Consider the following 25,102-nt stretch of genomic DNA (forward strand, 5'->3'; position numbering starts at 1 on the left):
GAGACAGGGTCTCTTGTAGCCCAGGCAGGCCTCAAATTTACTATATAGCTGAGGATGGCCTTAAAGTTCTAATTCTCATGCTTTTGCACTCTGAATGCCGGGATTAGAGGCATGCCACCACACCTAGTTTATACAGTGCCAGAAATTGAACCCGGGGCTTTGTGCAAGCCGGGCAAGCCCTCTATCTACCAAGAGAGCTACATTCCCATCCCCTAGCTATTATCTCTATTGAACAGAAGAAACAAAGGCTCAGATAAGGCAATTTCTTTCCCAAGGTCACACAGCTGTGATGAGAAAGATAGGACCAAGACTAAAATCCACCGACCTGTGTAGTCCTAACTACGCCTGCTCCCCTGGATCCCCACAGCTCTCATCTCCCACCCTGAGTTCCAGCATCTCCATCCTATGTTACAACTGGTTGGATTCAATGTCTCACATTGTGCTTTCTGTGTGTCACCCATGTTATAGCTAAACTGCCCCTGAGCTTGGGAGTTCTCAGGTCTCAAAGGACTGGAGTTCTTTCTCTGAGCTCCTAACCTTGCCCCATCTGGCTTGTTTGAGACTGGAAGGTGAGGCTGAGGTGTTACGGGCCCTCTTTGATGAGCAGACCCACTCCATTTGGGGGCGGTGTCTTCCACCTACACCACAGAAGGAGACATGGGGGTAGAGTGGACTTGCTTTGTGTCTTCTGTGACTTTGGGGACATGGTTAAATGGACATTCCAAGCCTCTGCATCCCCAGTTATCAATAGAGAACAAAGGAGGACTGCACTCCAGGTGTGTTGGGATCGTTCCACAAAACAACACACTCGAAGGTGTTAGCCCCTGCCTGGCACCCGGGAGGTGGGCACTAACCAATAACTTCTTATTCCTCACTAATTCCTTCCCTCTGTCCCCCTCTCCTAATCATGTGTGTATGTGCATGTATGTGTGAACGTGTGTGCCGCTACGTGTAGATGGAGGCGACCAGAGGATAGCCTCAGATGCCATTCCTCAGGAGCCAGCCATCTTGGTTTTGCTTTTCCAGACAGTTTCTCTGTGTAGCCCTGGCTGTCCTGGAGCTCGTTTTGTAGACCAGGCTGGCCTTGAACTCAAGAGATTCACCTGCCTCTGCCTCCCAGGTACTGGGAGTAAAGGCGTGCACCACCACACCTGGCTTCCATCTTGTGTTTTGAGACAGGGTCTCTCATTGGTTAAGGGCTTTCCCAGGAGGCTAGGCTGGCTGACCAGCAAGCTCTAGGGAATCTGCCAGTTTTTGCCTCCAGGCCTTGAGTATAGTGTATACCAGAGCTCCTGGCTTTTCTGCTTAGGGTCTGGGGATTGAACCATCAAGCTCTTGTGGTTAAGTGGCAAGCATTTGTATCAACTGAGCTATCTCTCTAGCTCCGTAGTTGCTATTTTCTGCGAGTATAGTAACCAGGTTTCACATTCTACAGGCCTAGTATATCATAGGTGCTTAAGGGAAGGGTGTACTTGGGGTCACCAGATAGAAATTCTCAGTAACTGCCCTCCACAGGCTGGGCTGGCTATCCCTACTCTAACGTGGCAGACATCCTTAGCACTAGTTCTCAGCAGCAGTGTTACTGGGAAGCCAGGGGCAGCAAGCACAGGCCTTGCTCCACCACCCACTAGAGAGCCTGCTTAGCCTCAGAGCCTACTCCAGGAGGAAGGAATGAGCCACTGTTGCTCTTCAGGGCTGTCTGGCTTTCTGTTGGTGCCATCTAGTGGTAAGTACGATGAGGCTCTCAACGGGTCTGCAGTAGACCTTCCAGGGATTCCTGTATCACACCTACCGCCAGCTGCCAATCCAACCATCTGCTGTGTCGTTCTTCACATGTGCTCTTAAGCCTTATTCATAAAGACCCAAGGACCCCATCCTCATACACGAGGCAAGAGGAGCCTCCAAGTCCTGGTTTCTTCTCCTTCCTCTTGGGCCTGAGAGTATCCACAGGTTCAGATACCAGACATCACTGTGGGAAGATGACTCTTTTGTAGGATGTTAAAGCCAAGGCTGGTGGAAGAGGCTTCTGTCTGGTCTAAGACAGCCCAGGAACAGGGAAGCTAGTGAGGGCTCCTCTGCTATCCCTGGGGCCCATTGTGAGCAATCTGAGCCTCTCGTGAATGACCCAGCTCCTCCGTCCACTATAGACTAGCAAGAAGGCTCAGAGTGGCCCAAGCCTGTCTGTCAGTTTAAGTATTGAAGGTAGGACAGTGGATAGAATCAGGGAGTTAGTTCTGCTTCTGTTTCCAGCACGAGTGCTGTGTGAGCCTGGACAAGCCCTTGTGAACCTGGGAAGGCCCACAAGGAAGGCCTGAGCTTTATCCCTGGATGGGGAGTGTAATGTAAGGATCTCTGATGCTTCCAGACTGGGTTTGTATTAAAATGACGATTCCTGGGTTTCCTATGTCAAGATCTCTGGATTAAAACACTAGAAAGCAAACAACACCCTTCTCTTCCTTTTATGCCTTGAAACTGGGCCTCTGTATCCCAGACTGGCTTTGAACTTGATGTGTCAGTGAAGAGATCCCCAAATGCCTGATCCTTCTGCCTCCATCTCCCAAGCAATGCAATCAGAGGCTGTACTGCCTGGCTCTGTTAGTTTGGATTCTCCATTAGCACACCCTGCATGTGGGTACTGGGCAGCTGCTCTTTCATCCTCAAGAATCAGGAGGAAAGAAAATTGTGTACTAGCAAGTAAGAGGAATGGATATTTATGGGGTCCTGAAAGGCAGAGGAACCTCTATATTCCAGTATATATATTTCATTTGCCTCCCCACCCCCACCCCGTCTACCGACCCCAGTGTGGCAGCAGAAGAAAGAGGAGAACTATGCAAGCTGCCCGCACTCACTCCTTAGCCAGGTTCTTTCATTGTTTAAAGAGGGGTTGGGACAGCCAGGGCTGGGGGTGGGGGCTTGCTGCCCTAGGAGGTATTTTCAGAGTCTCCCGCCCTCCGGAGTTTCCAAGGACAAAACAGAGCCCTGTCTAGTATTTGACCAAATATGGTGGTATCTCCCAAGGAACTCGCGCCCCAGCCAGCTCTTCAGTTATGCTGTGGAAACCTGCCCCACACAGATTAATCTTGTGACATTCAGGAGCCTCTCACGCTGCTCTCCTCCCCTCTCTGGTTCTTGCAAATGGCAAGACTGGCCCTCAGCAAGACAAGGCTGAGGGACTTGACCCGCTTACTAACCCCCTTTGCCCCCAACGCCATTCCTGCCTCCCAGAGAGTGGACTCGTGGCTTGCTCACATTCTGACGATCAGTTGGTTGTTCACTCAACGTTACTGGCCTTAGCCAGAGAGGATGGTCAATTTAGCTTTTGGGGACCCATGAACCCAGGGGTCCCCTGGCCTCATGAAACTGTGGCCTGATTTAAGAAGGTTTCATGCAGCCCCTTATCCAGAAGGCTGGGTTTGAGGGGAACACGGGAGAGGTGTTGAGATATCTAAGCCTTAATACTAAGACAGCTGTTGTTTATAATTAAAAAAAATTATCACAGCATTGTTTTATAATAAACAGTAAAGTGTTTATTGAATGCTTACTCTGTGCGAAGCATTGCCAGCTCTGACATGGCTCATTTCTTTGTGCTTTGAAGTAATATCTAGAGATGTGGAAACAGACTTAGACTTTAAGTAGGAGTCGGTGCGGGGTCACTCTTCTCAGGGTGTAACTCCCATTATACAGAGAATAATACTGAGGCTGAGAGGAGGAAGGTCATAAGTAGTCAGTCCTACAGGGGATGGAGATCTCTCGTGCAAGGTAGCAAGTGGTACTCCATGAAGGCTGTAGCAGTTGGCTAGGAAGTTTGTCGGCATCTGCACCTCTGGCCTGGGTGGAGCACACAGACTCAGAAACATGTTCATAGAGGGCTAGAACGGTGCAGAAAATATCCCAACACAAACAGTGTGGGATGGTGTGTTGAGTTCTGGATAGGAACCAGGCCCAAAGCCCAGCCCCGACACTGCTAATTCACTGTGGAATACTGGGAAAATCTCCATCTTATTCAGGTCTCAGTTTCCCTGCCTGTGACCTAGAGGGTAGGCAGCCAAGCTCACCTGAGGCTGGTTGGGGTGGCTGGAGTTGTTTCTCGGGGAGATAGTGTTCCCTGGTGCTGGGCCAACTTGGTCTCAGTACATTTTTCTCTCCTGACCAACCAGGAGCCTATCCCTCCTCCACCCTCACCCCCTTGCCATCCCCAAAGCAAACGAAGCTGATTGTCTCAACTGGCGCTGTGGGTGCTGGCTGGTCAGCCAGCCGCAGGCCACAGGCAGAGGTGCCATCAGCCAGGGCCCCACCAGACACACAGGGCATTGTCCTTTGGTCAACAGCCCCTGGGCACCTCAGCCTGGCTCCTGGCCTGCCCCCACACACCCCTCACCGCCTGCCACTGTGCTAAGGCACAGCCAGCTGGGGGCCCAAGACTCCCAGCTGACAGTGAGCCCACCCACCCACACCCCCCAGCAGCCCCCTGTGGAGCTATAATTGCCTCAGTCCATCCTGTTGCTGCCATTCTCTCTCTACGGCATCTGGGGTTCCTGGCGGGTGGCAGCTGCGGGCCTGCTGCCTGACTTGGTGGGATGGACTGGCCGCACAGCCTGGTACGTGGTGCTCCCCTACCCCACCTCCACCTTCTCTGTAAGTGTTTCTTTCCCATTGATTAATGGCTGCCTGTGTTTGGCTTGGAATCTGCAGGGACCAGTTCTGTCCTCTCCTCCAGGCCCAGAGAGAAACAGAGGCTGGTCTCAGCCTGCCGTCATGGCCCAAGGCTGGACACAGTCTGGCCACACTGAACCCCTTTCAGACAAGCAACTGGGGAGATCCGGACAGACTCAGGCACTAGGGGTTTTTCCAGGCCTGGCTTCTGGGATGTGGGCAGAATGCATGATCTTAGGCAAGTTGTCCTGTCTTTGTTTCCCATCTGGAAATTGAGGGTGGGGCTGTTGAGTCTGGTCCATGCTTCCCCTGCAAGGTGAGTTGAGGCGTGTGTGGGAAGCGTCACTGAGACAGCCTGGAGGGAGGGAAATATTTCTGCAGCAGAATGGAGGACCAAGAGGAAGAATTTAGCAATCTGATTCACTGCTGCGCCGGAGTTGACGCCAGCAAGTGGCTCCACCAAGAGGGGCTGGGCTGGGACTTGTTTCCAAGGATCAGAGCTTGCTGGGGAGCCTGGATAAGAAACTAGGCCCAGGCCCTGTGGACTGAGAGGTCCAGGGGAGGCATTAAGCCTGGTAAGACTCTGAAAAGTAGTGAGGAAAATCAACCAGGAATGGGGAAGGACAGGTTGTCTTTGAAGGAGGGGGAGGGGGAGGGAAGGAGGAAGGAGGAGAGGAGGAGGAAGAAGAGGGAGGAGGAGGAGGAAGAAGAGGAGGAAGAGGAGGAGGTAGTGGTGGTGAGTGCGTGATCTGGAAATGGAGTCTCACAGAAACCATGTGCCAGCTTCATGCTGCGTTCCTTCTTCTCGCCCACTCTGTTTCAACTCACTCCCTTTCAGCAGAGCCTGTAAGCAGCTCCAAAACTCCTCTCACTTTCCCACATCCCTGGAAGAGTTCTTGTGCTCATGATTCCTCCTTATTCTATTGGACGAGCCTCTAGAAAAGCTGGGCCCAGCCACCTTGCTCACCCAAGCCAAGTGTGAGCCCTAGCCTCCAGCCCCTCCCTCCACTTGTCATTCCTGCTACTTTTCCCGCCCTGCCCCCCACAGGGCAGGTGTTGTGACGGGCGGACTCTGTTCATTCTGTTTGTGATCCAGGATGTCTGACACCATGCAGATACAGACACAAGGAATAAAATTGTGTGGAAAGGCGCTCTACACTCTCCGGGAGTTGGCGCCATGGTGGTGGGGCTCGGGGCAGCCAAGAGGATATCAAAGTATTACATGTCCAAGTACAGTTGCAGGCGTGTGAGGAGTTGTGACAACTCCAAGCTGCTCAGCAGTGTGGCTGAGGCAGTGAACTTGAGCCCACCGCTGGGCAAGGTGTTCGAAGGGAAAACGGAAGTAGAACTCTGCAGGCAGAGATCTGTGAAAAATCCTGTCTACAGCAGCAAGGACTGTGCTGAGCACAAGCACAGAGGAGCCAAGAGGGGGCACAGGAGACCCCCGAGGGCCTCGGGAAGGATGTTAAGGGGGAAATGATGTGGACAGACGCGCTTCTCAATGGTGGCTGCTGCTGGCCTTGGTGCGGCGAGCTGACTAGAAGCCAGGCAGTTTTGGAAAAGTAGGCTTTAGTGGAGCTGTCCTGGGAAGCAACTATGGTCTATAGATGGAGTGACTAGGATGCATTGGGTGGGGGGGGGGGGGGCGTTTCAAGAGATTCTCTATTTTAAGGACTTCAAGATAGCCGCCATGGGGGTGTGTGGTGTGACCAGTGCCCAACACAAAGCAGGTGTCCATACATAAGGTGGCCATGGAAAGACCTCTCACCTCCCTGACCTAACCTATGCTTTGGCCCAGAGATGCTTGGCTCTGGCCTTTGACCAGTAGTCTTCCTCCCCAGCTCTTCCTCCTGGCCATCTCCATCTTCCTGGCACCAAGCTATCCCCGGAACACCAAAGGCAAAAGAAAGGGGCAAGGGAGGCCCGGTCCCTTGGCCCCTGGGCCTCACCAGGTGCCGCTGGACCTGGTGTCTCGAGTAAAGCCCTACGCTCGAATGGAAGAGTATGAGAGGAACCTTGGGGAGATGGTGGCCCAGCTGAGGAACAGCTCCGAGCCAGCCAAGAAGAAATGTGAAGTCAATCTACAGCTGTGGCTGTCCAACAAGAGGAGCCTGTCCCCATGGGGTTACAGGTAGGTGGGCTGGGCACAGCAGGCCACCTTCCCCACTCTTCCAGACACTGTGTTCAAGACCTTGGATTCAGATGAGTTTTAACCCCTCGCCTGCCCCTTACCAACCGTAAGGCGGTTGGTTGGTCGGTTGATTAGTTCTGCTGAGCCTCAGTTTCCCCGGCTGTCAATGGAAGCTTTGTCAGTACGAACTTTGTAAGCTATTGTAAACAGGTAGCCTTACACAACACTGCTTTTTTTTATCCTCCAGGGGTGCTTCTGAAGGTACTTTGTTCAGCACTGTGGTTCACACTTTCTGGCAGGGCTCGCATCTTTCATGTCAGATGGGTGCCTTCTTAATGTCTGCCTCAGAAACACGTCAGCGTTCCTGAGCTCACCCGGTCAAACTCCCTAGGACGGATGCCAGGACCACAGTGTTTTACTTGTCTCTCTTGCTTACCGTGCACAGTCCCCGCTTTGATTTAGGACTCTCTCTGCTGCTCTGGGCTGCAGAAGCAGTGTCTGTGTGTCTGTCACCACCTCTTAGGCCAACATGCACGAGGAGCCCAAGATACATGGATTAAAATGGAATAAAGAAATGGCTAGTTCACTCACAAACTCAGCCCAGAGCGCTCCCAGACATGCTAAGACTCTAGACTAGCACTGTTGGCCAGAATGCCCTTTAATAAAGTCCACTGTGGTAGCCATGTGACAACTGAACCACGTGGCTAATGAGACTAAAGGACTATAGACTGAAATTTAAGTTGGCGTTTGTAGCTGGCGGCTACTGTATTGAGGGGTGTAGCCCTGGAATGTGACAACAGAGTCAGTAAGGATTCTTCAGGCCACAGCTTGTTCCTACTTGGCTGTGCCTGTGTGTCAGTTAGCGAGATTGTAAAACTGTAGGCTCATTCAGGATGTTTCCAATTCATTTCCAAGAAGCTCCCAGGCAATGAGAGGTGTCTGAGGCTGTATGTTCCCAGGTCTAATTCTCTTACCTCTTACTCCTGTTTAACTGAGGAGGAAGTCGAGACAGAAAAGAACAGTGAATCTGGGACAACCCCCAGAAGGCTCTGTGTCCCGTCCTGTCCTGTGTTCGTACCCCCATTCCCATCCCTCTGGAATGCCCAAAGTCTAATTTATAACAAGGGATGTGTATAAAAATACAATCCCCAGAATTCACAGCATGGAAGGAGAGAGCTGACTCCCAAAAGTTGTCCTCCAGCTTGTTGCAAGGGCTCCCCTGACTCAAATAAACTTGAGTCTTGAGGTTGGTATAATTCCAACCTTGGGAAGGCTGAGGCAAGAGAATTGCAAGCAGGAGGATAGCCAGAGATGCAAAACAAGACCAACAAGACCAACAAGACTGGCTCAAAAATGGGAAGGAAAAAAAAAAAAAAAGACAAGAAACAAAAGAAGCCCAAACCAAACCACAACACTCCAAAGCCTGTTAAATTTCTGAGGCTCAGTAACACAAGAGAACACAGGCCCAGATTTTCTTGCAATGAATATTCTACACCCATGTGTGCACATTTTATCTCTGTAGACTAATTTCCTACAATATAAAAATAGGGCAGAGAAGGACGAGGGCTGACTTGGTTTTTTTCTGTAGTCCCCATGGTATCTTTCTGGCTGAAAGGAGGAACCTGGTTTCACAGACCCTGACTACCAGCGATTAGCTTCCAGATTTTGATCACCTCTTTGCGAAGGAAGAGTTCAATACAACACACCCTGGCTGCTAGTCCTGATCCTAATCGCGCAGATCCCTTGGGGTTGGCATGGGCAGCGCCCTTTGTTGTTCCTCTTGGCACTCACCCTGCTCTCTCCTGCCCACCCGCTTCCCGCAGCATCAACCACGACCCCAGCCGCATCCCTGCGGACTTGCCCGAGGCGCGGTGCCTATGTTTGGGTTGCGTGAACCCCTTCACCATGCAGGAGGACCGTAGCATGGTGAGCGTGCCAGTGTTCAGCCAGGTGCCGGTGCGCCGCCGCCTCTGTCCTCAACCTCCTCGCCCCGGGCCCTGCCGCCAGCGTGTCGTCATGGAGACCATCGCTGTGGGTTGCACCTGCATCTTCTGAGCCAACCACCAACCCGGTGGCCTCTGCAACAACCCTCCCTCCCTGCACCCACTGTGACCCTCAAGGCTGATAAACAGTAAACGTTGTTCTTTGTAAAGGAAGGCATTGTTTGGGCTTCTTTCTTTTAGGACGCTAAAATGGTGTCGGGGTTGGCGATCCCTGGGACACAGATTCCAGATCAGCGTGAGTGAGCATTTTCCAGGATGTTGTAGCTCAATTGATAAGAGTGTCTGCCCAGCACAAATGAAGACCTGTATAAACCCAATGGAGGCTGTGCTTTCTTTGGGCTCCCGAGTCTGTGTAGCAGCTATGTAATAGAAGCCTGGCTGCCTTACGCTACCCAACTAACTCAAAGTTACTAGGATTTTTAAGTTAGTAATTACTCTTAAGAAGAGACTGGCTCCAGGATCTGCAGTGACAAACTAGGGATCAGCGTTTCCCGGGATTTGGTGGAGCTGACCCTTGTCAGACTGGAAAGGTTGCCCCCAACCCAGAATTCTTTGCAGAACAGACCTAAATTCCCCTAAAGAACCTCTGCTTGCCAAAAGAGGCATGAAAATATTCACATACACACACACACACACACACACACACACACATATGAATAATATATTATATATATTATAATTATATATATATATATATATATATATATCTCCCCGGAAGAGGAACTCTTTTTTTTTTTTTTTAAATCCAGCCACTTATCTGCAGTGCTGGATGTATATATCTGTGATCCTCAAAATGTCAGTGTGGGTCAGCCACCTGGGAAGCTTGTTCATCCAGACACAACTGGCCTAGCACTCAGGATGCTGACTTAGGTGGGCCCTTGAGTGTAGTGACTTCTTTTAATTACTACATTGTGGGTCTTGGCGGTGGCTTATGCGGCCATCTGTGACCAAACTCTGAGAACCACTGGGTCACAGCAAGACATTCTACCGACCAGCACAGGCAGTATGGAAAGAGTTATCCTAAAGCCCCTACAGGTCTTTTTGCACCCGTTGATGCTAACTCTTTCCCCCTTGAAATTGAATCTTACCCCTTGGGCCTTCTAACCCCACAGCAAATCCATAATCAGCTGTCCTGGGCTCTAAAAATACCCTGCCTCCCCCCAGAACAGCTGAGGGGCTTGGGCTATTTTCCATGGGTGAGTTAGCATTTTGGAGTTACCCTCTGGGAAAGGGTCAATAGCCCCCCTGCAGGAATATTTCACTTGGTTGCTTGAGATCCTGCGCATACAGCAGCTTCAATGTGCAGAGTTTTAAACTATCTTAATTCATGAAAAGCCCATGGTTAGGTATGTGTCTGTCTGGGCTGGAAAGTAACTTGCCTTTTTTGGTATTGTTGTAGAGTGTATACTGGTTAAAATTACCCTGGGAAGTTTTGGCCTGGGTCCAGACACATGGAAAATACACTCCACGTGCCAGCTCATGCCGATCCGTTTAGCAGACACTTCTGCAGGGGCTGCTTGTCTCTAAGGCTCCCACAGAGGTTCTCTGAGTCTGTGGGGTTGTGGCCTTGTCTGCCTTAATGGGCACTGCACATCCCTACCCAGCACTCTTAAAGAAACACAACATGTAAATAAATGCAGCCTTCGAGGGACCCCTAGCTTTCCTTAGTGCTGTTTCATGACTAGGTGAGGAGAAAGGCATTCCTTAACGTTCTACCTCTAAAGGTTGGCCATCTTGGGTCATCTGCTCTAGAAAGTAGAACGTTTGTGCAGTTTTATGTTTTTCTTTCCTCTTTTCCTTCCTTCCTTCCTTCCTTTTTTTTTTTTTCTGAATTTTATGTACCCCAGGCTAGCTTCAAACTTACTACGTAGCCAAGGATGACCTTGAATTTCTGATCCTCCTGCCTCATCTCCTGAAGGCTGGATTCCCAAGCAGGGATGACCGTAACTCAAGGCTTCGTGCATACTAGGAAAGGACTCTACTGACTGAGCTACATTCTTAGCCTGTGTGCAGGGCTTTAAGTGCTCCTCATACTGTACTGAGGACTATGGGCCATCTGGATGGTACCTTTTCTGTTTTACTGGCCAGATTCACAAGCCTTTCTGGGCCTGGGGAGGGATTGCTGGTCCTGGCCTGAGAAGGCTAAATTGGGCCCTGGGACTAGCTCTCGGCTGGCCTGTGTGTTCCCCTTTCTGGAATCTGTCCTGAAAGTACAGAGACCATGAGTCGAATTTGAAGGCTTGGGCAAGCAGGCCTGAGGGCATTGGGAGTGGCTCTGGATTGGAGCTGTTTAGGCTCCCATTCAGGCAAAGGACTCTGAAGAGTGCAGCCAGCTCAACTTTAGCATAAAGCCCCAGCCCAGCCCAGGACCTGCCCTGGGGTCTAAGCCACACCCTCCTTAGGGATCTGAAGGAGGGATGGTTAAGAGCAGCGTGTTTTGCATTGTCTTTGGTCTTCTGACATACAATGATAACTTGAGCCATCAGACTAACTGAAAGACTCTATCATATGTTTTGACTGATGTCATGGATCTTGGGGTCTGGGTTTCACAGCCTTGACATTTGGGTAAGACCTCTGCTCCAGGGATTATATTATTAGAACCAGTTATTCAAAGAAAATCAGTTTATTCTGTTGTCCCATTATTAGACAAGTCAGCACTTGACCCTTCCCTGGCATGGGTGTCGGTGCAGGGCCAGTCTATAAGGTCTATGTTAGGAATTTGGCTCAGCGGCTGTGGAAGAGCTCCCCTGGGGTGGGGGGAGGCTGTTGACAGCAGTCTTTGGTTGTGGGAGAATCTGGGGATTGATCTGTGCTCTGCTTGTGGCCGCTAGTCGTTTTAACCAGTTTGTCTTTATTGTTCAGTTTTCATTTGTTTTTCTTCTACTTCAACCAAGTTTGCCTTCTGGTGTGCCAGTCTTACGGCTTCTGTTACACCTGCCGCACGCAGATCATGTGTGCCCCAAAGACCATCTCTTCCCTGCCATTGCTATTGCCTGATGGAGCAGGAGCCTACGCTCCGGTGTGAACCTCACTGCACGGCAAGGGCTTCTCCTCTGTGCTGAACTTAATTAAGGTGAGGCCCCGGATCTGGGATGTGCTTTAAAACTGAAGCCGAGACCTCAGACAAGTTACTTTCTCGCTTATGTGGGCTTTCGTCTTCCCTGCAGAAGGAAGCAGCCAGGCGACTCTCAGGTCTATCTGTTGGGCAAGTGTCTGTGCTAGAACCCTCAGGTGGCAATGTTTCCTGTGTGCACCCAAGCACCTCCCCTAAACCCCAGCTTAACAAGTCTGAGTAGGGTGTGTGTGTCTTTTTGCTTCTGTGTGTCCATGTGGGTAGGCAGAGCCCATACTGGCTCTACTTCTTCCTGTGCTCCCTCTGTAGAAAGGCCCAGATCCAAAGGAATGAAGATAAGTTCCACTCCGTTGTTAAAAAGGAATTTTTTTGGGGGTGGGGGGAGTAGTGGTGCTGAGACCTGAACCAGGGGTTTCACACATGCCAAACATATGCCCTCTAGTGAACTATGCCCGTACTCAATGTTAATTTTTTTTTTTTTTTATCTATTTATTTAATGGCCCAGGGAGCCAACACCAAGGCCTCTCAAATGCTAGGCCAGCACTCTCCTACTGAAGTGTATCTCCAGCTCCAACCTACTGATCTTTACAGGTTACAGAAGAAGCAAAACATAATTCTCTCTCTCTTAAGCTAGGGCCAGATTAAGCTCTGAAGAACTCTGTCTCATGCCTCCTTTTGAGGATGAGGTAGGCCCACTCTCTGAGGACTTGTCTCCTTTGCAAGACAGATCTATCACATGACTCCCGTGCGCTGGCCGATACCTCCAGGGGTGGTCAGAAGCATCTCTTCTCCCGAAAGCACAGTTTGGCTCCATTCGTCATGATTGACAAGCAGCCCAGAGCTCTACTGAAGGCAGTGGCGGGGGTAAATATCTCTCCCTCAGGTCGGAAGTGTGGAGATGGTCTCTAAGGAAGTTCTGAGCTAGAACCCTCTCTAAACAGCCCACCCAAATGCTTATTTTCTGACCTTGCCTTTCTGTTTTTAAGTATCTGGTTGTAAATGTTTTACTTGCAAAGCTGTGCAATTTTGAGAAGACAGGAATGGAAGACAGGAACGAAAGAAAGAAACTAGTTCTCTGCTCTATACCCCTTCTCAGTCATCTTGGCTCCATGTGAAAAAAAAAAAAAAAAAGAATAAGTCAGAAGTAGCTTGGAGGATGAATTTATATTTCTTCTTGAAAAACAGTAACCAACCAACAAAAAACCAAACAAAACCAAAACAACCCCCCCAAACCAACAAACGACCAACCCCCCAAAACAAAAACAACAAAACACACACACCACCCCAAAACAAAACCAAACAAACAAACAAAAAACTCAAAACCCAACACCACAAAAAAACAAACAAACGCCGGGCGTGGTGGCGCACGTCTTTAATCCCAGCACTCGGGAGGCAGAGGCAGGTGGATTTCTGAGTTGGAGGCCAGCCTGGTCTACAAAGTGAGGTCCAGGTCAGCCAGGGCTATACAGAGAAACCCTGTCTCGAAAAACCAAAACAAAGAAACAAACAAACAAAAACAAACAAACAAAAAACAAAAACAGCCAAAACACTGACTTGAATTTCCTTCCTTTTTCTTAATCTCTCCAAAAAAAAAAAAAAAAAAAAAAAAAAAAGGCAGCCTCTAAGAGGATCCTTAGATAAGCAGACAGCAGATCGCCGGGGCCCACATGGGGGACCCTGCTCAATCCATGAGAGCAGAGAAAGCCACAGAGCCCATGGGTGTGGCCTCGTCAGTCCTGCGCGGCTGGAGTGCGCTCCATCTCAGTTATCTTCAGTGTGGCGCAGAGTCCCTGGGCTCTCCTGGGAGCCCTCACAGTTCAGTCTTGACTTTATGGATTAGGTCCTTCTGGTCAATCTTATCCAGGTCCTGGTACCAGCGGTTATAAGCCAACAGAGCCACATTCTTAGCAGCTACAGCCGTCACCTCCACGGAGCTGGCCGCCCACTCCAAGGCATTGAGGTAGAAAAGCTGATCGTGGAGGGCGAACCTCGGGAGGGTGCGGCGGGAGCCGTAGAGGGGGTGGGCCTGCCACTCAGCCGTCTGGACTGAGTAATAGGAACGGAAGAGGGTCTTCAGCTCCATGCGGAAGAGGGGCTTCGGGGACTGCACTCGCCACACGGCGGCCTCCTGGGGTTGCTTCCGCCGGAAGCTGGCCGAGATGTTGACGGGACAGATGTTGTCCAGAGTGCAGAAGAAGCTCGGGAAGTCCGTGGTGAGGATGTTGGCGAAGGGGAATAGCTTAGGGTCCGGGAAACCGAAGTAGGAAGAGTTGAGGTAGCCATGGACCAGGGAGACCACGGTGGGCTGGAAGGAGCCTTGAATGTCCTCAATGGGCGGAGTAAAGCCTTCAAAGGTGATGTTGTTGTTGCTGCTGTTGTCCAGGTGCAGGGGCGTGGCGATGACCACGATGTCGTAGAAGTCAGAGCTGTTGCCCTTGTCACTCTCGTACGCCACTTGGTACAGGGCTTTCCCTTCTAGCAGGAAAGAACATAGCATTCATTTTCATACCCACCGACCTTCCCTGTGGGGCCTAGCACTGGGGGTGCAGGGAGAGTCTGGGGTCAGGAGCAGCTGGGTGGTCACATTGACGCAGCTGCTGGGCAAGCACTGATCCGGCTGTTAGAAAGGCCGAGGGCCCTTCCACTGGTTCTGCTGCTGACTGGCTGAGGTAGGGATGTCACTCAAATTCTCAGTGCTCACAGGAGTCGCAGTGTAGACTCAAGTCTCTGTGAACCACGACAGTGCCCTCTAGTGTTGGTAGACCTCCCACTGATTTTTCTGAAAAAAATACTTCCTACACCGACCACTAGGTGGAGGTACAGAAGAGAAAGGATAATGGGAAAGGGGTGGACATGACTCCTGCACCCGTTTGGTCACTTACCTGTACTGTGCAGGGTCACAGAGGTCACCGTGGCATGGATCACGGTGGCCTTGGCAAGCTTCAGCAAACCAGAACAAACCAGCTTGTTGCCCCCTTCCACAGACCACAGGTTACCCTGAGCCCCAGCTAGGGACATGGCTCCTGGGAGAGAGAAGAAAGATCTTGGGCCTTCATCCCAGGACAAGACTCTTCCCACCCATGGGTGTGGATTTCAAACATTAAATACAATGTGATTTTTAAACTTAATTTTTGTTTGATTTTTTTGTTTTTTTTCGAGACAGGGTTTCTCTGAGTAGTCCTGGCTGTCCTGGAACTCACTCTGTAGACCAGGCTGGCCTCGAACTCAGAAATCCACCTGCCTCTGCCTCCCAAGTGCTGGGATTAAAGGCATGTGCCACCACGCCCAGCTGATTTTTAATCTTAAAAACATTAAGAAAGGGGACTGGAGAGATGGCTCAGCGGTTAAGAGCACTGACTGTTCTTCCAGAGGTCCTGAGTTCAAATACCAGCAACCACATCTGTAATGGGGTTTGATGCCCTCTTCTGGTGTGTCTGAAGACAGCTGCAGTGTGCTCATATACATTAAATAAATAAATAAGTAAATCTTTAAAAACATAAAGAAAGAAGAAAAAAAAGAAGGCCACGGTAGTAAGCCAGAGGGTCTTCATGGGACCCAGCTTGTTCTAAGTATATGGGCAGGAAGGACAAGCAGGCTGAAGGTTGCATACTCACCAGCAAAGGCGGGCATTGATGCTGACTGGCCATAGCTGGCCCGTAGGACCGCAGAGACGACATCATCAATAAAGCGCTGTGTGACGCCCACCTGGAGCAGGGACTCGGCCACGGACCGCTGGGTCATGTTGACAAAGGTGGCTTCCCCCAGCGAGTAGAGTAGCTCTTCTACCCCCGAGAAGGCATAGCCGTGAGCCTGGTACTTGTAGATCCTAGGAGAAGCGAGCGACTGGAATCTTGTGCAGACAGGCTTTCGGGGTGACCACCTACAGGAGGTCCCCCTGCGGGCCTGCCATTCCCCAGGTGCTGATGATGTCTCTGAACACGCGTGGATTTGGTTTTCCTAGCTTCAGATCTGCTCTGGCTTCAAGGAACGAGCTGGGTTGATGGCAACAGCCTGATAACACTACTGTCCTTCCCTCTGGCTTGGCCTGTCGGGGATCTCACTGGCTCAGAGCTCCTGTCTTATACCCCCTCCATTCATTTCAGCCTCCGAACTAGCACAGATGGGAACCACCCGCTGATACAATTCTGGACTAGCTTGCCTTTGAATGGCTGCCTTTTCGGAGCCTGGTTTTCAATTGGGCCACTAGATAGGAATGAGGGACCGGAAGAAGACCGGTAGAACTTGCTTCCGCCATAGGGAACAGTCAGCATGGCAGGGAAACTTAAAACTGACGAGAGAGGAGAGCATACGGAGGAAAAGAGGGGCCGAGCATGACTGTGTACATGACGGAAGAAATGCAGTCCCAGGACTTGGGAGGGTGAGACAGGAGGATTGTGAGTTTGAGGCCAGGCTAAACGGCACAGTGAGATTCTGTGCCAACCCAAGGCAGAAAGAAGGTGACAAAAAAAAAAAAAAGAAAGAAAGAAAAAAGAAAAGAACAGAAAAGAAAAAAAAAAGCTGGGTGGTGAGGAGGAGGGTTGTGAAATAGTCTTATGGGCAGGCCATGGCTGTGGCACTCACGAATTCACCGCAACTGTGGTTGCCTGCGTAGAGCACGCAGAAGTTAGAGCCTTATAAAACTTCAGTCACAGATGGGGAGGAGCTCACAGGGCCCCAGCCCATCCTAGGAAGCTAAAAGCAAGCCAGGGCTGCTGGAGAAGAGGAAGCCACTGTCGCAACCAGAGAGTGACCCATACTCTAAAGGACAGTTCCACACCAATGCCCCTGTGAGCAGCCCTGCTTAAAACCCAGGGGATGGCAAAACAAACACAAAAACAAGGCAGAAGACACAAAAGTGAGATGAGGTCTTGGTGGGAGTGGAAGAGAGGTAAGAAAGGGAGGAGGGAAGAGGAAGGAGGGAGGAAGAGGAAGGAGGGGAGAGGAAGGAGGGAGGAGGGAAGAGGAAGGAGGGGAGAGGAAGGAGGGAGGAGGGANAGGAGGGAGGAAGAGGAAGGAGGGGAGAGGAAGGAGGGAGGAGGGAAGAGGAAGGAGGGGAGAGGAAGGAGGGAGGAGGGAAGAGGAAGGAGGGAGGAGGGAAGAGGAAGGAGGGGAGAGGAAGGAGGGAGGAGGGAAGGGGAAGGAGGAAGGAGGGGAGAGGAAGGAGGGAAGAAGGAAGAGGAAGGAGGGAGAATTGTGGCCAAATGCATTACGATACATACATAAAATTATCAAAGAATAAATTAATTTAAAAAGAAAGGAGAGTCAGAGCAGAAGTGCAGCTTCTCGGGGGGGGGGGGGGGGGGACATCTGGAGAATGTCAAGATGTGTCACCTTGGATGGTCTAATCATAGAGTGAAAAGGGAGTGGAGAAGGGCAGAGAGGCAGGGAAGGGCACTGTGGGACCACACCTGGACATCTGCTACTGAGAAGGGTAGGTGATGGGGAGTCAGCGCAGGGCTCCAGGAAGCAAGGGGCTTACATAAGAGGCATAGCTGCTTGGCATGAGGGCAGAGCGGGTTCAGACCACTTGTCCTCTGTATCTAGAGGTAATAGGGAGGGGCTGGCATTCAAGAGGAAGAAGAGAAAGTTCTAGGGCAGTTGCTCTCAACCTGTGGGTCGCGACCCCCTTTGGGGCTGATGATCATTTTCACAGGGGTCACTCTACCTATCGGATATTGACATTAAGATTCATAACAGCAGCAAAATTGTAACAAAAAAAAATAATCTTATGGTCGCCTCATTAGGAAGGTTGAGAACCACTGTTCTAGAGCGACAAAGTGGGGACTGCAAGCTTGCCAGTGGGTGACCCCAGGCTGCACACAGCCTACACAAGTGCTTCACTTGGCTCACAAAACCCACTGGCGATAAACATTGAAAAGTTGGAAATTTTCATGACACGACTCCTTGTGGTATGCTGCAGCTGGCTGGCTCCCTCAGGTGGCCTTACTCCTTGAGGTTACGCGGCCTCCCAGTCCTCTTCCACCCGGGCGCCTCACCTACGCCCGTCACACTTCAGCCTTGGAAAGTTACTGAGTTTGCAAAGTGCTCCAGAACTTCGGTGGGAGGAAAGAATGGAGTTAGTATGACACGTGGGGCTCTGTCCCACACACTCCTCGGGCTGGGCTGTCTGGGGCTTGCTCTGAGCCTGCATTGAACTGTGACCGGCCCTTGGATTTACCGTCCCTCCCCTTTCACACTTTCCGACCAATCAATTCCTTCCTAAGAGCATCCCCCTACCTCATGAACTTCTCCATGACTTCCTCTACCCACATCTGCAGCCTCAGGAAGCTGATGCCGTAGTACCACCAGAGGCGGAAGAGATTCAGCAGGTACCAGTCGGTTTCCTCCAGCACGAAATGTTCACCGCCGAAGATGGCGCTTCTGCCCACCACCTCGCGCCGCTGTCTCAGTCCTGTGGGAGACCAGCAGCCCCCTCAGCTCCTCTTCAAGGACCCCAGGAGGCCCAAGCAGTGCTTTGAGCTTTTATTTATTATTATTATTATTATTTTTTTTTTTTTTTGCACTGGGGCCTTCCTGATGCAAATGGCTGGAACTGTCTATTTTGTTCCTATATGCTACTTGTCTGTAAGCAGCACGCTAATGCATACACTGAGAAAGTTTGCTCTTCCTAGCGAATACGGAAATGAATATGGAAACAATGTACCATTTTGTATTTCTCTCAACAGCGATCTGCTTAGCCAAGAGTGAGGGAAATGTTCGGAATGTCTAAAGGCTCTTGTGACAGGGCTGGCTTTGAGATGGGGCCCTGACCTCACGGGGAGTTCTTTCTAGCTTCTCAGCACTCCAAAGGAACACTCCACTCATGAATATGTATGTATATGGCCATGATTTAGTCCCTCCCTCCCCCAACCCTGAAATAACATATACATTACCCTGCTCTTTAACAGCATCCTGCATCCTGGATAGTCTACTGTGTGCTTCCATGGCATTGTGTTTGACCCCAAGTACAGAGAGGGTGGGCTGAGAGGACAGGCCAACCTTCTGCTAAGGCAGACCCGGATGTAGTGAATGAGTTTGCATGTACCTACTTTGTGTATCTACAGGACAAGGTCCCGCAGGACCACTTCTGAGAGCTGGGACGTCTTGAGCAAACAGGGTGTGTATTTGGAGTTTACATCATGCTGGCTTTGAGTCCCGGCTTTATTGCCTATATAGATAGCATTGCTGTCTCAGCTGAGTCTCTCATCCTGAAGGCTGGTAGGGTTTGGAGGTAATGTCCACATACCACCTAGTAGAGTACCAGGTATCTGGTGGGCAACAGGACTCAGACACTGATACACTTGCATAATTAATAGGCAGTAAGCTGAAAGGGAAAGACTGGTCTGGGAGTCAAACCTGAGTTCTAATCCCGGCTCTGCAACTAACTCACTGTGTACCTCAGGCAAGTTCTTTCCCCTCTCTGGTCTCAGCTGCTCCATCTGTAAAATGAGGAGATTGAGCTAAATGACTATCTGACCTTAAGGGTCTGGGGGGAGTCTGGGCCCCCAGGAGCCTGAGGCACGGGGCACTGGAGCCCCCCTGTGATGAACACTCACCCAGCAGCTTGACGAAGTCCTGCATGTGGAGGCTCAGAGAGTGAAAGGAGGCCGCCCCGCTCTCGTAGTTCTGCTTGTTGACGGAGATGGTGGCCAGGCGGCCACCCACAGTCCCTTTCTCATAGACGACAATTTGCACTCGGGGTCCAAAGTGTTGCTGAAGGAAATGGGCCACAGCAGAGCCCCCGATCCCAGCTCCGATAACAGCTGTCAGCAAGTCCAAACCAGGCAGGGAAGGAGAGATGGCACAAGAGAGAGGCTGGTTACTTTCATACTGCCCCGTGCAGAGTGCAGGCCCCTGGCTGGCACTTAGCAGGCTTATGACATTTCAAAGCGGGTAATTTCAGTCTGAGCTTGAAAACACTCTAAGCCCAACAATGAAAGGGCTGCCCTTGCCTCTCGTAGCTGCTATCACCCTCATCAGACAAAGGAAGGCCCTAGCAGGAGAGAAGGAAAGAATCTCAAAAGTCAGAATGTTCTAAAACATTACATTGAGCTGGGCAGTGGTGGTACAGGCCTTTAATCTCAGCACTCGGGGGTGAGTGGTGGGTGGGTGGGTGGGGAGGCAGATGGATCTCTGAGTTCGAGGCCAGCCTGGTCTACAGAGAGAGTTCCAGGACAGCCCTCTGTCATGAAGAAACCTCTACATGAAGAAACCCCTGTCAAAAACAAGCAGACAAACAAAACCATGCCCCAGGCCCTATGTAGTGGAAGGACAGAATGAACTTGTTCAAGGTGTCCCCCAATCTTCACACAAGTGCCATGACATGCATGTGCCCTCTCTCCATATATCAACCAACCAACCAACCAACCAATCGATGTTATCAGGTGATAAACTTAGATTTATATAAAATTCCCCATCTCCTCCATTTTGCTTATTTCAGGATTAACTGGTGAAAAGTTACTAACCAAGCACTTCGGTTGGTGGCTGGAGACCATTCCTTAATACAGGATCAGCACACTACAGCCCGCAGGCCCAAATCCAAGTACGGGTTTGTCTTAGAAAATTTGCAGACATAGGTCTTCCCTCATTTTCCCTTTTTTTTTTTTGTGACAAGGTCTCCCTATGTAGACCAGGCCTCCAACTCCTAGAGCTCTGCCTGCCACCACTACCTCCTTAGTGCTGGGTTTAAAGGCATGAACCACCAAGCCTGGCTGGTCTTGTCTTTTTTGAGGTAGGGTCTCACCATGCTGCTTGGGCTAGCTTTGAACTCCTAGGCTCAGGTGAGTCTCCCTCTCAGCCTCCTGATGCTGCTGGCGTCTGCCAATAGAGCCCACACCCTTACTCTTACCTACCGTCAGGAGACGGCCTTCAAAGCCCCAAATATTTACCCTTTGGCTCTTTAGAAGCAAAGTGTGTCAACCTTTGGTTAAAGTCCAACCTACCACCTGATGCTACTGGGAACCACTGTCTAGACAGATCACACTCAACAAGCAGCCCTGAGGGAGGAGGGTGAGCTCGTTATGAAACCCTTGGGTTGGGCTCCTGCCTTCCCCAAGATTCTGTTTGTCTTGTATCTGAAACTCTGTTTTCCTCTCACTGACAGCCCAGTATTCCCAGCCAGGCAGGCCAGAAGATAAAGACTCCCTTTAGCTCGGCTTGCCAGAGCCACCTTCAAGGGAGAGGCAGGGATCTCTCACACGTATCGCGGCAGCACACTCTGCCTTTGCCACACCGTCTTCAGAGGGTTTGAGGACAAAGAGGAAGCAGGGTGATTCTGTTCCCCAGACCCTGGCATATCTATCGCATGTTGAAATGAACGACTCCTTTTCCTCAGCACTCAAGAGTGAGTCACATCTCTAGTCTAAGCCCTTGGGAGGCAGTGGCAGGCAGATGTCTGAGCTCTAAGACCAGTCTGGTCTACAACAGAGCAAGTTCCAGGACAGCTAAGGCTACACAGAGAAGAAACCCTGTCTCAAAAAAGCCAGAAAATCACTTCCAGGAATACTGTTAGCTTTTTCTTAACCACTCTGCTCTCTTCCCTTTCTCTTTCCCGAAGAGTTCCAAACTACCCATTTTCTCCAAAGAAATGGTCATTTCAAGGTCTGGGGGTGACTCTCAACTCCCACTCTCCCAGGCTATAAGTGAGACGTCATGTCACTGTGAATGGGCTTATGGGACACACATAACAGACACTGCTTTGTCCTATAAGATGTACCAAAGACCCAGAGATGAACCAAAGAGGGTTTTGGTTCCCAGAGGCCTAAGCAGCCAATGGGCAGAGACTCTTGAACAGTCAGCTAGAACAATCCATAACCAAGTAGGACCACAGGCTTTCAGGGCATCCTGAGAAAAAAGCAGCAGCTACAGGCTTCACATAGAGAAAGCATTGGAGCAGGATTCCTAAAGAAAAATCTGCATGCCCGTGAGAGCAGAGAGGACATCAGGAGCGCCCGGGCCATCAGGGGGACTCTAAAGGGTCCTAGGGCCACCCTGAAGCGTTGAGATAAAATCCTGCCGGAGCCCAAGGATTAGGCCCTCAAACAGGAAGCACCCTGCCCTTCCTCCTGTCTAGGTCCAGACCAAATCACCAAGGGGTTGAAGGCACTCAGGATAGCTAAGGGACAGCTTGTCATCAAAAGAGAAGGACATCAGTGAGGTGTGTCTGGGGACAAGCTAGCAGGAGGCAGGATGCAAGATATGGAATCACCATTTGGCTCTGCTGGGAGGGGTCTCTGCTGCTAGGGAAATGAGTACTGTACATCCCTGGTCCCTGCCTGCCTAACTCTTCATTATCCTGCCAAGTCTACCCCAAAGTCAACCTCCATTAGGCCTTCTCTTAATACCCAACCTCTAAGATTCTCTCTTCCACGGACTCTCAGTCATAAATCGATTTCCAGTGTGCTTTGGTCAGCTTTAACCTTTTGTGGCCTGTTGGGGGAGTTAGTTTTTCCTACACAATTAAACTTTAGAACCAGTCCAGGCAAGTCTATGATGTCCCAGATGGTCCTAAGGCGCTCCTGCCTGCCCTCCCACTACCAGAAGCCCAGCATTTCTGGTTGTCTGAATTCATGTACAAAGAGATCTGAGAACCTCTGAGTCATGCCGAGAGAAAACAAAAGAAAGGAAGAAAGAAAAGTGAACAAGGGCGGCACTAGTGACAAAGACTACACAATTGTGTGTTTAGTGAGGTGGCCCGGTGCCTGAAGTTTATTTTGAAACACACCAGAATGTAAGTGGTGTTCGATGGCAGTAAATGCCAGAGTGGGTAGTGGGCACATGGTCGAGATTGTAAAATTCTTTCAACTTTGCTGTATGCCTTAAGAACTCTGGGATGAAATGTTGGGGAAAACCACACAAATAATAATTAAAAAAAAAAAAAAAAAGAAAAAAAGATTGTCGCTAAGAGTTGTCCATATCGGGCTGCGCAGTAGAGTGCCTCGCTAGCCTGAGAGGAAAAAGTTCCCCACTCTGTCACTCAACAAATCCACCCCCAGCCATCTATTGTTCTGTCCTGTGGAAGGAACTGCTTTCTACAGACCGGAAGTTCTGGTTAAATGTTACTCTTCCAAAAGCTTTTTTAGCGCCTGCAGAACATGCCAAGCGCTCTCCAGACACGGAACTTTCTCGTCCTAAGGAAGGGCCTCTCCTGCTGCAGGAACCACAGCCATAGCCTCTGCTACACACAAGGCCCTCAGCAGACCCCTGCGAACGCCTCCGCCCGCCCAGCTCCTGTCTTGTCACCCGCCAGCTTCTCCAGAGCGAATGGGCAGTGACCATGTGCTTTGCAGACAGCAAGCTGTCAGTGGCTATTACTGCCCGGGCCTCCTCCTTCCCAGGTGGCCCTCTCCTGGTGCTCAAGCCACCCTCCCCATCACTACCTCCCCTATGCCCTCTTCTTCTGCGCCCAGTAGCCCCTAGCCTCTCCTACACCCAGTTCGTCTCCGGAGCAGCCCTCCCCTACCCCCGGTCAGCTGCGAACCCTCTTCCCGCCCGTCCTCAGTGAGCACCCCACCGCATCCTTCCCGCACCGATTTTCCCCGGCGGTGCGTCTCCGCCTGCAGCGGCGGCGGTGAGGACAGTGGCCAGCACGGCGAGCAGCGGGGCAGCGCGGGCCATGGCGGGTGGTGACCGGGCAGCACGCTCGGGATCGGCCTCTAGCGGTTGGCGCTCGACTGTGCGGCCCGCCCTGCCGCCCCACTGGCGATCCGGCCTAGCAGCCTGGCTGGTCTCAGTCTTTCATTGGTGGAGCAACCGTCCCTCTGCAGTACGAAGTCCTCATTAGCTACATCTGTCTCAGGGAGAGCTCAGTCATTGGCAGCGTCCCTGTCCCTCCTCCTGGGATGCGGGTTCTTCATTGGTTGGCTCATTCTGCTCAGGCGCAGGTGTGCCACTTTTTTTTGGATCTCAACATCAGGACCAGGGCCCAGCTGCAAGAAGATGCACAGAAGGGAGTCCAGTTATTAGCTTTGTGATGTCCCTTCTGTTATGTCTGTTTCCAGAGGACAAGATAATCTGCGCTCTATCTTTCTAGGTTGTGATGATCACGTGAGATAACGGAGGGGGAAGTCCTTTGGGGGCTTGTCTTTCCTGGGCTGTAAATTGCTGACCAAGCTGGAAAACTGCTTGACTAAACGCGCTAGCATGTGCTGAAACAAGCAAGTCTGCGTTAGATCCTGAATGGTGTTTTGTTTTCTTCCAGTTTCTACACTCTACACCTGCCTTCTACCATCTCCCCACTCCCTGCCTCCTTGATTTTTAACTATTTAATTTAGATACAGGTAGCTTTGGCTTTCCGAACCTCACTATGTAGTGGAGGATGATCTTAATCCCCCGATGCTCCGGCCTCCACCTCTCAAATGCTGGGATTTTGGACAGGCTCTCTGGTGTCTTTGGAGACAGGATCTTACTTGGTAACCTAGGCTGGCTGGCTATTCTCCCTTAGGCTCTCAGTTGCTGGGATCACGGGCCTGAGCCACCGTGCTTATTTTAAAATTTATGTTCGAGTGTTTGCCTGTGCACCATGTGGAGCCTGCTCGCCTCTAAAATCAGAAGAGGACGTAGGATCCCACGAAAGCCAGACTTACTAAACATGGATGTGAACCACCATGTGCATGCTGGGAACTGAATCTGGGTCCCAGGTGCGCAAGAGCTACAAGTGCTCTTAACCACTGAGCCATCTCTTCGACCCTTATTCCTTATTTTAAACAAGCATTTTCTTATCATTTTGTGTCGCGTTCTCTTATGTGCTGACTACTTAGGCTTGTATTTTTAATCATATTTACTTTAAAATTCATTTGGCACTCTACTTTGTAACACTGGGGTCTTGTGTTAATTAAATCTAGAGATGTGCTTTCCCACTAGTTCTTTTTAATTTTTATTCTTTATGTACATGACATCTTGACCACAGTTTCTCTTACTTCCACTTCTCCCAGCCCCTCAGCCCCCAACCTCTCCTCTAGATCTACTCCTTCTCTATTTTCCAAAATAAATAGATAGATAGATAGATAGATAGATAGATAGATAGATAGATAGAAGAGAAATACTAAGCAGGCCTCCCAGGGATATCAACTAAACATGGTGTAACAAATTACAGTAAGACTAGGCACAAGCCGGGCATGGTGGCGCATGCCTTTAATCCCAGCACTTGGGAGGCAGAGGCAGGCAGATTTCTGAGTTCGAATCCAGCCCGGTCTACAGAGTGAGTTCCAGGACAGCCAGGACTACACAGAGAAACCCTGTCTC

The 25,102-nt window shown here is 50.6% G+C and overlaps 2 protein-coding genes across 2 annotated transcripts; one reads left to right on the plus strand and one right to left on the minus strand.

Moving 5' to 3' along the window:
- Positions 1-4,528: 4,528 nt before the first annotated feature.
- On the plus strand, positions 4,529-8,940 carry Il17b (interleukin 17B). Its single transcript, XM_021151098.1, has 3 exons — positions 4,529-4,598; positions 6,495-6,784; positions 8,608-8,940. The coding sequence occupies exons 1-3, from the start codon at positions 4,578-4,580 to the stop codon at positions 8,837-8,839; spliced, it is 543 nt and encodes a 180-aa protein (XP_021006757.1). The 5' UTR covers positions 4,529-4,577; the 3' UTR covers positions 8,840-8,940.
- A 4,534-nt stretch (positions 8,941-13,474) lies between these two features.
- Positions 13,475-23,535, minus strand: Pcyox1l (prenylcysteine oxidase 1 like). The gene is made up of 6 exons (XM_021150959.2): positions 23,389-23,535; positions 19,417-19,623; positions 18,098-18,272; positions 15,475-15,686; positions 14,743-14,883; positions 13,475-14,335 (listed from the first exon to the last, which is right to left on the minus strand). The coding sequence occupies exons 1-6, from the start codon at positions 23,474-23,476 to the stop codon at positions 13,671-13,673; spliced, it is 1,488 nt and encodes a 495-aa protein (XP_021006618.1). The 5' UTR covers positions 23,477-23,535; the 3' UTR covers positions 13,475-13,670.
- Positions 23,536-25,102: the final 1,567 nt, after the last annotated feature.

The sequence above is a fragment of the Mus caroli genome, chromosome 18 (assembly GCF_900094665.2).
Source record: "Mus caroli chromosome 18, CAROLI_EIJ_v1.1, whole genome shotgun sequence".
Classification (NCBI taxonomy): Eukaryota; Metazoa; Chordata; class Mammalia; order Rodentia; family Muridae; genus Mus; species Mus caroli.

What these genes read in the sequence shown, in the direction of transcription:
- Il17b (XM_021151098.1), top strand. Translation starts at nt 4,578, where the DNA reads ATGGACTGGCCGCACAGCCTG. An exon ending in TGGACTGGCCGCACAGCCTG is followed by an intron (nt 4,599 to 6,494) that starts GTACGTGGTGCT and finishes CTTCCTCCCCAG; the next exon opens with CTCTTCCTCCTGGCCATCTC. An exon ending in CTGTCCCCATGGGGTTACAG is followed by an intron (nt 6,785 to 8,607) that starts GTAGGTGGGCTG and finishes CGCTTCCCGCAG; the next exon opens with CATCAACCACGACCCCAGCC.
- Pcyox1l (XM_021150959.2), bottom strand. Translation starts at nt 23,476, where the DNA reads ATGGCCCGCGCTGCCCCGCTGCTCGCCGTGCTGGCCACTGTCCTCACC. An exon ending in ATCAATGCCCGCCTTTGCTG is followed by an intron (nt 14,884 to 15,474) that starts GTGAGTATGCAA and finishes TCTCTCTCCCAG; the next exon opens with GAGCCATGTCCCTAGCTGGG. An exon ending in TGTGACCCTGCACAGTACAG is followed by an intron (nt 14,336 to 14,742) that starts GTAAGTGACCAA and finishes CTTTCCTGCTAG; the next exon opens with AAGGGAAAGCCCTGTACCAA.